The 17,893-nt window shown below is 41.1% G+C and overlaps 1 protein-coding gene across 7 annotated transcripts in view; it reads left to right on the top strand.

The window, feature by feature from the left end:
- The first annotated feature begins 90 nt into the window (after positions 1-90).
- atm (ATM serine/threonine kinase) overlaps positions 91-17,893 on the top strand; it is a 190,193-nt gene continuing 172,390 nt past the window's right edge. For 6 of the 7 annotated variants that reach the window (XR_005944414.1, XR_005944415.1, XR_005944416.1 and 3 more), the window contains exons 1-8: positions 91-226; positions 6,989-7,089; positions 7,526-7,638; positions 8,552-8,697; positions 10,599-10,763; positions 11,752-11,917; positions 16,931-17,169; positions 17,630-17,799. Coding sequence is in view for 4 of the 7 variants with exons in the window: in XM_041198875.1 (XP_041054809.1) it covers positions 7,018-7,089; positions 7,526-7,638; positions 8,552-8,697; positions 10,599-10,763; positions 11,752-11,917; positions 16,931-17,169; positions 17,630-17,799 (1,071 nt within the window). In the remaining 3 variants the exon portion in view is untranslated. The remainder of the gene's footprint in view (positions 227-6,988; positions 7,090-7,525; positions 7,639-8,551; positions 8,698-10,598; positions 10,764-11,751; positions 11,918-16,930; positions 17,170-17,629; positions 17,800-17,893) is intronic. The other variant, XM_041198876.1, reaches the window with a different exon arrangement.

Genomic DNA, 17,893 nt, shown 5'->3' with positions numbered 1-17,893 from the left:
GTGTTGTGGGAGCTGTAGTTCAATGGACTGCAAATCCCAGAGTGCCGCTCTGCTCCTGGGCATGCGCAATAGTTAACGGGGTGGGGGGCGGGGGGGTCGGAATCTGATGTAAATCGCCTCTAACGTAAATAGCAGCAGCGACTCTCGTGCGCTTCATCCATGGCTGGAGCTCGGGTTTAAACGAAGTTTGATTCGGGCCCACGTTGATGTGCAGAGTTTTGTTTCTGTGAGTGCCTGTCCCTGACCAAGTGATGCTGCCTTTCTATGGCGGAATTGCAGCGATTGTCTGGCGGGCACATTGTGATTGTCGCTCGGCCTCGGCGCTGTGTCGGTGACAGAGGGAGAGATAATATTTAAAAAGCTGTATCTGGACCAGGTCCGCTGGTGATGGGATTGGACTAGAATAACAGGGGGAGTCGAGATGAATAATCTCCTGCAATTTGATTCGCGGGGAGTGTTTAGGATTTCAATGTGCGGGTTTTTAATTGTCTGTGGAAAGCTCGCTCGGTTTTGCTGTCGGCGGGTGCGGAAGGTCAGGGCGGGCGCTGATTATTTACGAACATTTCCCGCCAGGACCAAGACCAGGGGATGGACTGTCCTTCTTCGGCAATCCCTCTGGATCCAGGATGACTTGTTTCCACTCCTGTTCCATGGGTTCTGAGGTGGTTGAGATGTACAATGTGGGATTTGCGGACTCTGCTACATGTGGTGCAGGTGGTGTTTGGAGGGGCGGGTAGATGAGTTGTTTAGAGGTTTTTCCATTCTCTCTGACATGGCCTCTGCGTGTTCCCAACAGTCTCTCTCTGTTCATTACCTTCCCAAATGATCCTTCTCCATTTTGATTGATCACCAGCCGTAGTTTCTTGGATGGTATTAATGGAGTGATGTGGTGTCTCTCCTGTAGGCTGAAGAGGTAGCAAGAGCTCCACGTTGCCTTTTAGGAAATGCCCACCAAATGAAGTGCCACTTGGGCAATTGAGTGGACAGAGGTGGGTCTTCCTTGGGATCGAGGCCTGAGGCTGGCAGCTCTCTTGAATGGCAACATCACTGGGGGCAGTGGCTATTGCTGGTATGACACCTACCCAAGGCCAGGTATCATTGCTGGATCCCAGGCCCCAGGTAAGTGATGGTGGGAGGTGGGTCGGCAGCAAGGGCAGGGTGGCTATCAGTAGCTCTCCCCCCCCCATACCAATGCTGGGTCCCTTGATCAGACACTGACTGCTTTTGAATGAGGGATGCCCTCTGGGAGCCTGCAAACAATCCCATACAGGTTGCTTGTGCTTCCTGCATGGTGAGCCTCCCACCCGCTGCTGGATTCATAACAGTGGTGGTGGCATGTGGTCCTTAAGTTGGCATTAATTACCCACTTAAGGGTCTCCATTGTTGGCAGGAGAGTAAGGCTGACGACGTGTATTCCATAGAACCATAGAAAAGTTACAGTACAGAAGGAGGCCATTTGGCCCATCTTGTCCATGCCAGCCCAAGGATACCCAGGTGCCCTTTCTAATCCTACCTTCCTGCACCCGGCCCATAGCGCTGCAGCTTACAGCACTTAAGGTGCAGATCAGGTACTTTTTTAAAGAGTTCAGAGTTTCTGCCTCTACCACCAACTTGGGCAGTGAATTCCAGACACCCACTACCTTCTGCATAAAAAAGTTCTCTAAAGTCCCCTGGTTCTAGAACTCTCCACCAAGGGAAACAATTTTATCCTGTCCACTCTTATCTATTCCCCTCATAATTTTGTACACCTCAATCAAGTCACCTCTCAGCCTTCCTTGTCCTAAGGAAAATAACCCCAACCAATCCAATCTCTCCTCGTAGCTACACTTTTCTAACCCTGGCAACATTCTTGTAAACCTCCTCTGCACTCTCTCCAGAGCTATTATGTCCTTCCTCTAATGTGACCAGAACTGCACACAATACTCCAGTTGTGGCCTCACCAGTGTTTTATACAATTCCTTACTTTAATTCTATACCTTTGCTAATGAAGGAGAGCATTCCATATGCCTTCTTTACAACCTTGTCTACTTGAACTGCTGCCTTCAGGGACCTGTGTACTTGTATGCCAAGATCTCTCACTTCATCTACCCTTCTTAGTATATTCCCATTTATTTTGTAATCCCTGCCTAAATGTATGACCTCACACTCCTCTATGTTAAAATCCATCTGCCACTTTACCGCCCACTGCACAAACCCATCTATATCATTTTGGAGATTATGGTTATCCTCTACACTATCCACTGCTTGGCCGATCTTCGTGTCATCTGCAAATTTCCCAATCATGCCCCCCACGTTCATGTCCAAATCGTTAATATATAATACAAACAGCAAGGGTCCCAACACTGAACCCTGTGGAACACCACTTGAGAAAACTTTTCATTCTCAAGGGCATCCATTGACCACCACAGACTTAATCAAGGTGGAAGTGGGGAAAGCGGCTGGGATTCCATCTGCTGCCCTCCTGTCTGATTACATGCCCCCCACCTTCCTGGCCACCAAACTGGCCATGGGGGAGGGCATGAAATTCTACCTCATGGAGATGTTCAGCGTTCTGCATTGTTTTGAGAACATTGCTAAAGGGTTTCTGTTGCCCTCCCGGGAGTCTCCTGCTGTGACCGAGTTCCGAGTAAAGCAGTTGTTAGGGAGTCTGTTGTCATGTATACCAATGACATGTCCCACCCAGCAGAGGTGGTTTTGAGTGATTAGCGCCTCAATGCTGGGCAAGTTGGCTTGAGAGAGGACCATGCTGTTGGACCACCTTTCTTAGCATTCACTTTGGAGGACCTGGGAAGGCACCGCTGATCACATTTCTCCAGTGCTTTGAGATCCCTACTGTAGGTTGTCCAAATCTCTAAAGCATTTAGGCATGTAAGGAAACGTGGTAAACCATGGCCTTAGTCTCAGGTTTGAGATCCTGGTCCTCAAATGCTCTTTTCCCCAGTCGGCTGAAGGCTGAGCTGGCAAATTGGAAGCAATGATGAATTTTGTTGTCTGTCTGTCTACCTTCGCCGAGAGGAGGCTCCCAGCATATAGAAAATGTCAACATTTCCTGGCTTCTGGCGTCATGGTCCCAAACAACAACAACCAGTGCACCATCTTTTACATAATAAAATGTCCCAAGGCACTTCACAGGAGTGTTATCAAATAAATTTCACAGCAAGCCATATAAAGGAGATACTTGGACAGGTGACCAAAAGATTACTTAAAGTGGGAGGTATTAAACATTTCACAGATGGTAGAGGGGTTCAGGAAGGATATTCCATGCTTGGGGCCTAAAATGATTTAGATGTTCTTTAGAGGAATGTTAGGAATTGCATTTGTGTTTAATAAAAATGAAAGTCCAGACCTGTACTAAGCAAATGGGGCTGTGTTTATTGAATTACCTCAGGAGTCAAAATGAGGTCTCATTTTTAATACACCATTGTCAGACCAAGCAACCTCAGTTCCCTTAATTTGAGCATATAATTCCACATCCTCTCCGTCACAAGGACCACTTTCTTCTATTTCAGCCCTTCCAGTGCTGAAATTGTTAGATGTGCCTTTGTGGTCTCTAGACTCATTGCTCACTATGGTGTTCTCTGATCTTCCTAATGCCATAATCTCCAATTTGTCCAAAACCATGTTGCGTGTATCCTTTTCTACAGTAAGTTCTACTCATCCATTACTCCTCACCTACCTACATTAGCTCCCTGTCTCCAATAATTAAATAAAAACTTTTCATTCTTGAGTTTAAATATCCCCAGGTTTGCTTCACAATATTATCTCTGCAATCTCTTCCAGCCTCAAATTCACCCAAATTCCTTTTCTTCTGACTCTGCTCTGCGGTACATCCTCTTTCTAGATGGTGTGGGGAAGGAAGGAGACGGGGGCAGAGGGAGAGATAAGGAATGGTGGACATGGCAGGAAGGGGAGAGAAGAGCAAGTGGGATTATGGGGAGAGAGAGAAGGAAGAAAAATGGAGTGGGAGGAGGAATAGGGAAGAAGGAAAGTGAGAACAGGGTAAGGAAGGAGAGGGTGGAAGGTCTGGGGTTGTCAGTGTTAACACAGCCTTATTGCTGTTCTTCAGTCTGGCAAAGAGAAAGAGGCTTTTCTTCCTTGGGAATTGATTGCTAAAGAGAGAGAAGAGGAAAGTTTGGTGATGGACAGAGAGAGGGGGAGACAGCACTAAGGAAGAGGAGAGCTGTTGGAGTGCTAACACTTTATCTGATGGGCAGGCAGTTTTACCTTGTTCGTGTTCTTTGATCCGTGATGGGTGGGAAATGAATCGTTCCCGTTTTTTCTGGAGTTGGTTGATGAAGGGTGGGTAATGCTTTTATGTCTGCTTTCTTTATTGGGTCGGTGTGTGACTACTGCTCAGAATCTTTGGCTGGCATCATTCAGCTGTGGCCTTCATCTCTTCATATCCTTCACATAACCTTTCTTAATATTTGAAGTAAGCAACATTACTGTTGAGTTTTTATGTAAGTGTGAACGTTTTAAAAGAACCCTTTTTTAATTCCCTCTTCCATGATTTGAAAGATGTTTGATATACCTTTGCTTCAGGTGGCCCTGCCACAGAGCATTATTACAATAATATGCTCATAGTGCAATATAGGTGCAATATTTTTGAAATATTGCAACTGCACTAGAGTTATATATTTACAGGACTATTAGTCTGGGTGAATAGCCGAAAAAGATACTTTTTTGGAACTAGCCATTCTGGGTGGTACCTCAATAACATACTTTACATGTGACTTTTTTCAGTTTTGAATACAATACCTGCAATCTTGCTTTACTAATTTCAGTGCTTCAGCCTTCCTTGTCCATCTCTTTTGTGGTTCATAACTGCTTTAGTGTTTTACTTAAGTTAATAAGTACCTGTAGTTTGTATGTAAAGTTAAGAGTTTTGAATTTACAAATAGTAGGAATACATTTTAATTGTCTTATTTTTCATTTACATTTAAAAGGAGCTATTAAAATGTTAAATTGACAGAACAGTTATTTGTATTAGCAATAGGAAATGAGGATTGTGACATTCGTTTAGTTTTATGTTAAAATATTTGTGTGAATGATCCTGTGGTGTAGACGTGATTTAAGACAGTGAAACTGCAACTTGGGTATCGAATAGCTTGAGTAAACTGGCTATGGAGATGAGCAGGAGCATTTGGCATTTTTAATCATAAAGTTAGACCATTTTGCAATATAATATAAAACGTGAACCACATGACTATATTAAATGGGATTCTCAAACATTTTCAATAAAGAAAGTGCCTTTTTAACAGCTCATTGACATGGCTTGTCACTCCAGAACTGCAACCTGAATCTGATGTTCTCATTTATTTCAATGTTGACCAGGTTGGCAGTGCATTGTGCAACATTCAAGCAGTTGCCTTGGCTTTTCATATTCGCTTTCCTGGGTTGGGGGATTGTTTCTCAGCTTTAACTTGGTCATATTGTTATCAGCCTTTGCCACTGCAACTCTCACTCATTTTGAGGTACACTTCGTTCATTGTCAATGCCAGAAGTGAGTTGTTTTGAAGGAACCAAGTTCCCCAGATTTGAAAGTCCTCATGTTCCTACAAAATGGGCTCAACTCCCCATTTTGTGTTGGCTGGTTTCTGGAGTACGCAGTCGCTGGAGTTTAGTTTCTTTCTCAGCTCCTTGAAGTGCTCTTTGAATATCCGTGTTCGGTCAAATGTGACTGTAAGGTACACCGAATACCCCTGTGATTGAGGATTGTACCACACCTGGTTAAATGCAGCTTTTGCTTCGCCTCACAGTGTTTCCAATTGAAAGCATACACTTGTGTCTTCCAAGTGTTGGTATTCAAGGACCACACGCGATTATACTGTCAAACAATTTTGTAGGGGTGATTAGATTGTGTGGTTCTGTTTCAAGCAGGGTTTTGTTTTGAGTTCAGCACAATCTGGCTGCAGAGCAAGGAACATCTCTTCCTAGCAGAATTCAGGTGAAATTCCACAGATTGGCTAAAAGGATTTTTAAAAACCTTAATAACTGAAGGACATTACAAGCAGTGAGTTGGACTTCTGGGGACAGTCAAGCTGAGAAGAGAAGGAGAAAGCTTTAGCTGCTAGACTCCAGAGTTAAAGAATATTAGAACCAGGAGAGTTCTGACCCGAGGTGGCTATGCTTAAGACACTAGCAACGCCTGTGTTAAATGGGTCAATCTTTCTGGAAGTAAGCAGAAGGCCCAAGAGATCTTGGCCATAATACGAGCCTTTGAAACAGTACTCAGAGCAAGTGGTTAATCTTTCAATTTTGGATAAATACCCCCAAAACCTCAAATTGGGTATAAGTCAAATGGATGTAGAAGGAAATTTGAAGTAAGGAGTTCAGTTTAGAATATAAGTATCTGTGTTCATTGTACTTTTAATATCTTTAACATAATCGACTATTTAAGATAGAGTGTAGTTATTAAGCATTCATTTTCTTTGATTTTTGTGTAGTAAAATTCTTTTGATTTAAACTGTGAACCTTGTGGCTTCATTCCTTTATTAAAACTGGCTTTTTGGATTTCCAAAATAAAAGTTCCAAGTCTCTACAGAGATCATAACAATATACCAAAAGCAACATTTGCAGATATTGGGAATCTGAAATAAAAACAGGAAATGCTGGGTTAAAAACTGATGAAAGATCCTGTCTGACTTGCTGAGTGTTTCCAGAATTTTCTATTTTTACTGCACCTCTCTAAGATGTTTTAAGTAGAAAGCATCCAATCTGTTTCACAAATTTAGGCTCCAACATGCCATGTGCCTATTCTTTCCCCTCTTGTCTTTGTGGAAGCAATGAGTAACTCCTGTGGCAGCTTAGGCCTGAGAATGATAAGGACAACTGCAATCCTGTGTCCACTGTGCCATGTTGTAGTGCATTAAATCTTCAGTTTTTATGTTTACAGAGAAGCATAGTTTCTATCTCTTCATGAGAATCTTTTTATAGGCTGATGGTTTTTCATTAAATGTGTAAGCACTTGTTCATTTTTATTTGGTAGGATTCATTCCACTGCCCTTCAAAGAAATCATGAGCCTTGTACTTCATGACCTCTACCTTTGCTGTCGCCAGTTTGACAATGACAAAGCTACAGAGAGAAAGGTAGTAAGATGTGTTTCATTAAATGTTTTGAAAACTATGGAAGGTACTTTGTGGCCAATGAGTTGAAAAATAAAATTGAAAGCTTGACAGTTAATTTCAGTTAGTGCTGCCTGTTGTTTGAATGTTATTTTTTTGTTGCATTATATATTTTTTTTATTCCCTTGCCCTGATCTGATGTTTCCCCTTTCACTTTTTTCCCTGACTCTCATTCTATTTCTTCTGCCCTCTCCTGCCTTCTATCCTTGCAAGGATTGAGAGGAACAGCTCCTGAATGTGGATCTGTTGCTCTTTTGTGGTATTAAGGATTAACTTATATGCAAGGACTTTACTGCCTGATTTTGTAATTTTTAATCCATAGATGGAATGCATACATTGTAGTTTGTGCATTGTCTTTCACCAGGCTAATCATGGCTTTAACACTTTGTTGCTTTTTTAGAAAGAAATAGAAAAATTTAAACGTCTTATTCGATCGCCAGAAGCCATAGAGCAGTTGGATCGAAATTCTGAATCAAAACATCCAAAACAGTTGAACTGGGATGCAGTTTTTAGGTAAATTTGCCAAATGTCCCTTTGTAAAATGCATTGTGGATGCCTAATCAAGTATCAGAAGCCTTTATTACAGAGCAAGTACTGAACTACAAAATATATTTTCATATACGTAAGAGCCCAAATTACGTACCATGTTGTGGAAAGATACAGAATTTTTTTACTGTGTTGTCAATTTTTTTTAAATATGTGAAAGAATCTGACTGCTTCATCATACTTTATATTGTACTTTGTAGCATTGATAGTGAGTCCATCAGGGTTCCTTGTGTTTCTGGACCAATCACCCAGCTCACTCCAGAGGGTATATCAAGTTCTGCACAAATTAATCAATAGCATCTTTTAGCTTCTTTCCCCTTTTATTTATCAGTGATAACAATTATTTTGTCACCTCAAAATATCTTGACTTTAAAATGGAAAGTCACTTTTTTAATGCAGTATGCTGGAAGTCTGCTACACTTCTTTAATAACCGTATGTTTGCCCTTCTCGTGTGTGTGTGTGTGTGTGTGTGTGTTCAAAGTTTCCTGATATGTGGAGAGGTTTCTGCAAAATAAAGCACAGTACTATGTAATGGCCATTTCCCATTCCATTGTAGAGATTGGAAGCCTACACTCATTGAATTGCCCCTTCTTTCTATAACCACAGCTTGACCTAGTTTTACTTTCTTAAAATTTGTCATTACACAAAATTGCATTGAAATTGCAAAACAAATCATTCCATTTGGCCCAACGCGTCCATGTTGATGATTATCCTCCGAGCATATGATATTCCTGGTCACAAATGCCCATTCTGTTGCCATATTTCTTTATTTAATCTAGTGAACAGTGTTGCTTAATAAAATGTCAAATAATTCTATTTTGATTCTATTCCTACTATGACCCTGTTTTGTTTCACATTCACAAATTGCTTGTATTCTAGGTTTCTTCAAAGGTACATCCAGAAAGAAACTGAATGTCTCCAGGCAGCCAATCCCAATGTATCAGCAACTACTCAAGCCAACCGGCAGAAGAAAATGCAAGAAATTGGCAGTATCATGAAATATTTTATCCGATGGGCCAATAAAAGTGAGCAAAATCTAAATGTTTATTTTTTTTTCCATTTTCCTGATGAAAATCTTCTTTATTTTTATTTGTATTCTTTATTTGTATTGTTAATTATATGTAATGTATTTTTCTGAGCATTTCTTAAGACATATTGCTTATATGTTCACTTTAATTTAAAAAAAAACACAAAATGCTAATCTAACTCTTCAGTGCTGGCTAATCACTCTGGAGGTCATGGTTGCTCCTGAAATAATAGTTCCTGATTATATTGACTAACTTTTTTAGCAGCTTTTATTTTGAGTTTCTGATGACATACTTAAAATTATTAAATCTTTGAAATGAATAGGTTTGTCAGCTGAATGTAAACAGTTTCTTTTGAATTAGAACTATGATCTGGTTTCCAACCTTTCTCAAAAAAGGTTTTGCATTAACTGATGAGTTGGCAAGTGGCATACTGTTTGGGCCCACTTTTAAGAATAAACAGAGACAGTACTTTCTGTCCATCTCACCACACACAAAATAGCAGTGTTTTTTTAAAAATTATTCATATTACATATATCCATACTTAAAAAAAAATTGTACCTAGACTTTTGTCGTTGGAGGCTCAAATGCCAATAAACGAAAAAGTGTTTTGATAGCCATTCCTCTCTTCCTCCTTGTTCAACCATCCTATGAATTGGTAAGATTCTAAAAACACTACGCCATTATTTATGTACAAGCCATGGCTTTGAATGTTGAGTGTAATGGGCATCACAGTTGAGCTTGTTTGCACCTGTTGTTTGCACCCATGAACTTTCTGTAAGTGTTGTTGCATTGCAAACAGATTCATTCATGAGATGTGGCATCATTGCAAAGCCCAGCATTTATTGTCGAAGCTTCACTCATCCAAGCAAGGGGCGAGTATTCAAAGCTCATGATTTGTATTTCTCTTTGAATGTTTCCAAGTCAAGACATTTTTAAGACAAGAACTTTCCATCAACTACAGCATCTTTATCTCTTAAAGCTACAGTCTCAGGTGCTTTATGTATGCTTTGCTCTATTAGTTGAATTGCAAAGTTGGAAATAAAATTACTCTTCATTTAGGGCAATGGTCAATCGAAAGCACTATATTATAGTTTATTAAAGAAACCTAAATGGTGGGGTGGAGTTTGAAATTTGTGTGGGACAGCTCCACCCCCTTCCAATTGTGTCCCTATTCCTAATATTGTAATAGAAAAATTCCAGTTCTTGGAGCATGCTTTGGGAGCCATTCCTTTGTCACCTTCTGTTGCTATTCTAGTACTCAGCCTAGATGAGAGAAATTCATTGTAGGCTACAGCTATTCAATCCAGCTAGCATTCATGGGCAGGTTATTTGTTAATTACAAAATATGTCAGTGTATTTCAGTAAGATTCACAGGGCGGTGAAATTAGCCCTGCGAGTTCATTTTAAAGGGAATTCTTGCTTGGATTTTTATAATTGCAACGGCCTGGGTCTTGTGGTCCTAATGGAGGCAAATGCTGAGACGTTTGCCACTATTGAAGGTTGCAGTGGAACCACAGCTTCCAAGGAACTGACTTATACTGGAACCCAGAAGTTGTGGTTCACCAGGAATAGATCTGGGGCAGCCTGTGCTGGGACCTGTTGGTGAGTAAACTTGGGCTGATTGCCCATATTTATACAATTATTTACACTGATTTATTTAGGACTGTTCCTAGCAGATAGTGGAAATCAGGAGGTAAGTTGAAACAAACAAGCACACCCTCCTAGGCATCGGCACCTCTGGATCTTTCTCCTCTCCCCACCAGCTCCGCTCACATGTCTGCCTCTGTTTCACCACTGTCTGCAAAACCCGGGCCATTGTCTTCAAGGGAATATAGGAGCTTGAAGGGCAGTGCTTGCATTGCTTATTGCTGTTTCATTGATAATATTGTTTTATTTAGGAGGACCACGTCTGAAATGTCAGGACCTTCTGAAGCACATCATGGATACTCTGCAGAATAGATTTAGCTGTGCTGCCTATGGGACTGACTACAGCAGCATTCTGCTGAAGGATATTCTCTCAGTTAGGAAGTACTGGTGTGAAATTTCCCAACAACAGTGGTCAGGTATTTTTATTTGTATTGAACTTCCACAATAAGTGGATGTTTTTCAATTACTTATGAAAGTGCTTTTGTTAATGGTGCAAAATTCATAAGAATCACATTAGAGGGTAAGTTTTTTATGCTCGTCAAAATTAGTGCTTAACTTTTCTTCTTTCAGGTGCCTGGCATGAACATCATAGATTCCCAAATCAGGTGAAGCTCAGTTAGATGAAGTGTGAAACTTTCTACTCTGCCCTAATGTGCCTTGTCTCATCCTCAAGAGCACCCTTATTGTATCAGTGTGACCTATTTTTCTATTTCCTGAAGTAGTCATCAGTGGCCTCTGAGTGAAATTCCCAAATAATATCAGTTTTGTGCTTGGAGGTGTATATTTACTTGTAACTGGATTAGGGCTACCTGACCCTACTTCACACAACTAACAGACAGAAGAGACTTCCCATTGGTCAGGACTGAATTTGAACCTAGTCCTTGGAGGTGAAAGGCCAATGTTGAATGCACTGTGTCACTCAATTACCTAATTTTTAATATTAGTGTAATAATCTATTTATTTTAGCAGTGGTTACGTGTCACACTTGAATGTGAACCCAAGTTAGGGATTCATTGCAGTGAATTATTTTGTTACTGATTGGTGAAATCCTTGTTTATGATCACAAAAATCTAACATATACAGTGCTACAGGGTTTGCACAGGTCAAGCATTTTGTTTTATAAACCAGGCCTAAGATTTCTTTTGAATGCTAGTTATTCTAAAAATTAGCTGGTGACAAATCTGCACCTATGTCCAGTGGAGTGAATCATTTTCTAGAGCATTTGGACAGAGCAGAATAGTCTAGAGCCTTAAATGAGTCTGAAACCTCCTCATGGGTATGCTTTTGATATCTTTTAGATAAAGCCTACAGTTTTCAATCATATTTGAAACCAAACCTGCCATATTGCATGTTTAAAAAGTTGAGTAATTAGTGGCTGATGAGCTGTCTCCATCTGCCTTTCAGATTTAATGAACTTATATTTCAAGATGTACCTGAGACCATCTAAAGATACTAACCGGGTTCTTGTGGCCAGGATAATTCATACCCTTGTCAGAGGCTGCTGCTTCCAGTCTGAAGGACTGACCTCCACACTATTTGAGTTCTTTGCAAAGGCAATGCAGAATGCAAGGTAGTGGACTTTTTGCATATAATTTTCTTTTGATACGTGAGCAGGTGTTTCACTGATGAATCATTATAATGAATTACCAGCAATATCTGTTAATTTTATAGATAATATTACAATTAATATGTTCACTGTTAAACATGTGGCATACAATTACTGTTATTTTGTGCCAAGATTGTTTCCCTTATGATTATGCAACTTGTCACTGGGTTGTCATAAATCATTTAAAATGCTGCTGATTTTTTTTTCCCCCTTCAACCTCCATGTTTTTTTCACTAAACCCCTAAGGCCGGATTTCCCCATCTTTAAGTGGGACTGACCCGCATTAGCCGGGCAGGCCCCGCATTCAGAATTCCCACCCTCATTTCAAACGTGGCCATTTTCTCTGGGACAAGGTGTGGGTCACGATGAGAAGGTCATCAGCCGCGTCATAGTGAAGACTGCTGAAGCAGTCACTTCAGTATTTTGATGAAGTTGTGTGGTGTTTGGAAGGCTGTGTGAGCCATGCCACGGGCGGCTCCTCAGCAATGTGAGGAAGCTTTGAAAACTTTGCAAGTGAGGAAACTTCTATATCTCAACCAGAAATGCCTCAGCAAAGGTCCTGGATCTGCACCAAGGAGAGGGGCAGGGGTGTGGTCCCTGAACACATGGGACCTGGCACAATTTTGCCACGGACAGGACACCTGTCCATTCAACCAGGCTGGAATAATCTATACTCTTAAGAAAGGAAGCCTACCACTGGACATGGATGAATCTTCCTCACAGCTGCCAGCCATTCAGGCAGATCAACTGTAGCAGCAGCCTTATGTGCCACAAAGAAGGGTCCCCAGTAAGAACCTCAACCTTAGCAGCCAGCACAGAGGAAGAGAAGGAACAGAAATTACCCTGAGCAATGTGTGTACTATAACAGGCTCACCTACCTGGAGATGTTGGAGCGCCAGTGCAGGAGACTTTGGCTGTCCAGGGAGATAGTGACCCCTCTCTTTGTCCTCCTGAATGATGACTTGGCCCATAGACCTACCCATTAACCAATAGTAGTACTTTCCAGTAGTAGCACTGAGGGTCACCATGGCCCACAACTCCTTCACCTCAGTTTCCTTTCAGTACTGTGTTGCTGATCCCTGTGGAATATTTCCGGTGGCTGCTCACCACCATATCCATGCTACCACATAGGCATTCTTCGCAAGAGTGGCTGACTTTATCAGCTTCCCAGCAGAAACGGCCTCACAAACGCAAAAGGTTACTGGTTTCACATCCATGTCCTGCTTCCCACAGGTTCAGGATGTCATGGACTGCACCCATATGGCATGAAGGCACCCACGGAGAGACTAGACAGATATATCAACAGGAAGGGTTATCATTTCATAAATGTGCAGCTGATGTGCAACCATTGAATGAACTTCCTGTACGTCTGTGCGTGCTTTCCAGGAAACTGCCACATGCATTTATACCCACAGGTCAAGGCTGCCTTAGCTCTTCTACCCTGCCCCCAGAAAAGCAGATGGATTCTGGGCAACAAGGGTTACCCTTTGATAAGATGGTGGCTTCAAACCCCACCGAAGAATCCTCAAACAGAGTCCCAGCACAGATGCAACAAGAGCTATCTTCACACCCGGACACTCATTGCCTGCTCAAAATGAGATTTCAATGTCTCAACCACTCTGGTGGAGGGTTCCAATACTTGCCTGCAGGATTTTCTGGATGGTTGTCATCTGTTGCATGCTGCGCAACATGGCACAGCGAAGGGGGTTGGCATTTGAGGAAGGCCCCATATCTGCACATTCTTCTAAACTCCAATGGATGCAGGCCCAACCTGTCCAACTTTTTCCCATAAGACAACTCCTTCATCCCAGGAACCAAGTGAACCTTTTCTGCACTGCTTCTAATGTAATTGTATTAGTTATTAAATAAGGAGACCAAAACTGTACACAGTACTTCAGATTTGGTCTCATCAACACCCTATAAAACTGTAGCAAAAACTCCCTACTTTTATATTCCATTCCCCTCCCTGATCATTTTCTGTACCTGCGTACTAACGTTTGAGAGTCATGTACCAGGACATCCAGATTCCTCTGTACTGCAAAGTTCTTCAATTTCTTTCCATTTAAATAAAATGCTGTTTTTCTATTCTTCCAGCCAAAGTGGATAAGTTCACATTTTCCCACATTATGGGGAAAATTTTCTCCCGTCGGAGGGGCTGAGTGGGAGCAGGTGCAGGTGGGCGCGCAGTCGATCACCACCTGTGATCGGCTGCTTGCCGCCATTTTACATGGGTGGGAGAATTAAGGCCCGCCCAGCGTGACGCACACCTGGAAGCACTGAGTGGGGGGAGGAGGCTGAGTCGGGGCCTGTGCGCAGGGACATGCGCGCGAAAGAGCACAGATATCTCCCTGAGGCAGTGCCTCAGGGAGTTTAATTTCATTATGAAAAATTTAAATAAAGGAAAAAAAAATTTTTCAGACATATCCCCTCATGTGACAGTGTCACATGAGCTGGGACATAGCAATGAATTTTAATTTTTAAAAATTATTTGATTTATAAATCCTTCGTGAAACCTCATCCTGACCATGGTTGAGGCTTCATGATAAATGCGAAGGCCGCCTGGGCTCTTCGCCTGCCCATCAACCTTAAGATTGGACGGGCAGCCCAGTTAATTGTTTCAATTAGATTTTAAATGGCCTTAATAGGCCTTTGACAGTTGAAGATCGGATTGATCCGTGGTGATGTGGGACGCACGCCTAATGTCCCGTGCGTCATTTTACACGTTGGTGAGTGGGGCCCGCCTCCACACACTGACCAGAAGATTGAGGCCTATGTTCCAGCTGGCAAATGTTTGCGCACTCACTTAACCTATCTATATCCCTTTGCAGACTTTTTGTATCATGTACAAATTTAGTTGGAATATAGTTGGCCCCTTCATCCAAGATTGTTAATCATTGAGGCCCCAGCACTGGCTCCTGTGACACTCCACTGGTTACATCTTGCGAACTTGAGAATTACCCATTTATCCCTATTTTCTTTTTCTTGTTGGCTAGCCAGTTCTTTACCCTTGCCAATATGTTACCCCCTGCACCATGAGCTCTTATTTTGTATAGTAACCTTTGATATGACAGCTTGCCAACTGCCTTCTGAAAATCCAAGCACACCACATCTACAGGATCCCCTTCACAAGTTGCATGTTACTTCCTCAAAGAACTTTAATAAATTAGTCAAAAACGATGTCCTTTTCACAAAGCCACGTTGACTCTTTCTAAGTGCTCTGCTATAACCTCCTTAATAATCGATTCTAGCGTTTTCCCTATGACAGATGTTAAGCTAATTAACCCGTAGTTTCCTGCTTTCTGTCTCCCTCCTTTCTTGAATGCAGAAGTTATACTCGCTGTTTCGGAATCTGGCAGGCTTTTTCCAGAATTTAAGGAATTTTGGAAAATTAAAACCAATACATCTACTTTCAGCAGCCACTTATTTTAAGACCCTAGGATGAAGGCCATCAGGACCTGGGGAGACATGCCTGCCTTTAGTTCTGATAATTTTTTCAGTGTCCTTTCCTTAGTGATTGTAATTATTTTAAGTTCATCCCTCCCTTTCACCTTTTGATTTACAATTATTTCAGGGATGTTATTTGTGTCTTCTACAGTGAAGACAGACACAAAATGTCCATTCAATGCATCCACTATTTCCTTGTTTCACAGTTTTCTAGAATCTTCCCTAGAGGACCAGCGCTCACTTTAGTTAATCTTTTCCTTTTTAAATACCTGTAGAAACTCTTACCATCTATTTTATATTTTTAGCTAACTTTCTTTCATGTTCTAATTTCTTGCTCAATTTTTTTAGTCATTCTTTCCTGGTTTTTATATCTGTCCAGTCTTCTGACCCGCCACTAATTTTCATGGAATTGTACGTTTTTTATTCCAATTTGATACTATCTTTAATTTCCTTAGTTAACCACGAATGATTGGTCCTTCTCCTAGCATCTTTCTTTCTCAGTAGAACATATCTTTGCTTAGTGTCATGAAATATCGCCTTAAACATCTTCCACTGCACCTCTACTGTCCATACCTTTAACATAATTTCTCAGTTCACTTTAGTCAGTTCTGTCTTCATACCCCTATACTTGCATTTATTTAAGATTAAGATACTAGACTTAGGCCCACTCTTCTCTTCCTCAAACCGAATGTGAAATTCAATCATTTAATGATCACTGCTACATCGGGGCTCCTTCATTATAAGGTCATTAATTAATCCAGTCTTATTACACATTAATAGGTCTAGAATAGCCTGCTCTCTGGTTGGCTGTAGAACATGCTGCTCTAAAACACTGTCCAGGAAACACACTATGAATTCATCTTACAGGCTATCTTTGTCAATCTGATTTATCCAGTCTATGTAGATTAAAATCATCCATGACTATCGCTGTACTCTTCTCAGAAGCCCCATTATTCCTTCCTGTAGACCCCATCTCGCAGTGCATTTACTGTTAGGGGATCCAAAAACTAAACCCATAAGTGACTTCTTACCTTTGCTATTTCTTATCTTTACCCAAACTGATTCTACATCTTGATCTTTAGAACTAAAGTCATCTCTCACTATTGTACTAATGCCACCCTTAATAAACAGAACTACCCTGCCATCTTTTCCTAGCTTTGTTCCCTTCCAAAATGTCTTGTAGCCTTGAATATTCAGGTCCTAGCCTTTGTCATCTTGCAGCTATGTTTCTGTAACAGCTGTTAGATCATACATATTTATTCCTATTTGAATTGACAATTCATCCGTTTTGTTATGAATGCCATGCACATTCGGATACAGAGCTGTTAGTTCTTTTCACTATTTTTGCAACCTCTGGCCTTATGTGCTTGCGTGCTTTTATGTTTGTATGCTCTGTCCCTTCCTGCCACACTCTGATTATCATTATCTCTATTGCTGATGCGATACACTGTGGTGTCAGTCAGCAGGTGAAGGCAGTTTTTTACAAAAAAATGTAAGCATGTTTCATTGTTTTCATTCGTATTTCTAATGCAGACAGGAACAAGTCTTCGCTGTCATTGAGCACATCATGTCAGCTCTCAATGTCTTTCTCAACGTGTGTGTAATGAATTGTCGGATTCGTGTGTGTAAGCTGGGGGAGGAGATCTTTCCAACACTGCTATGCATTTGGACTCAGAAGCGCCCCCAGGATTCTCTAAAGGAAGAAATCATTGAATTCTTTCGATTGCAGCTTCATGCCCACCACCCAAAAGGGGCCAAAACTCAGGAAAAAGGTACATGGAAGTTTTTAAGTTATTTTTTATAACCTTGTGGCCTATGTGTTTAGGTTATACTGTACTTCTGCACAGTTTACAAATAACGTAGGGAAAACACTTTTTCCTCTATTAGATTATTGATTTAAATTTTTTATTTTCAATAACAGTACATACATTATTAATTATTGTTTCTGTGATCAGTCCCTTCATGGTACAGATATATGCACTTTTATTTCACCAGCTTTGGGCCAATTAATGTGTCTAAGTTATAGTCGCAAGCAATGAGAAGTTATGTATATTTACAGTAAGTCTGGCTGATTTTCTAGAGAGTGCAAAGAACTAGTACAAACTGATATCTAACGTACAAACAATTCTAAATCCTGTCCAAGATTCTTTTGAATATTGTTTGTTTTTAACATATGTGCATGTAATTATATATAAACTGCTTTAAATATAATTTTATGTTTGTGTGCAATAGGTGCTTTTGCGGCTGACTGGTTGAAATGGCAACATCTGCTTTATAGTCTCTATGAAATAATTGTCAGCGAAGTAAGCCACATAGGAAGCAGAGGAAAGTACTCAGCAGGAATGCGCCATGTTGCTGTCAAGGATAATCTTGTTGATCTGGCTGCTGATATCTGTCATCAGGTAAAGTAGAAATAAAATTCAGATTGGTTTGGATTCCTGACACCTCTCTAATATATTAAGTTCCAACTTGGGAAGTGAGGTGTTGGTTTGGTTA

This window comes from Carcharodon carcharias, chromosome 11 (genome assembly GCF_017639515.1).
Source record: "Carcharodon carcharias isolate sCarCar2 chromosome 11, sCarCar2.pri, whole genome shotgun sequence".
Taxonomy (NCBI): domain Eukaryota; kingdom Metazoa; phylum Chordata; class Chondrichthyes; order Lamniformes; family Lamnidae; genus Carcharodon; species Carcharodon carcharias.
This window is presented reverse-complemented; position numbering and strand designations above follow the sequence as displayed.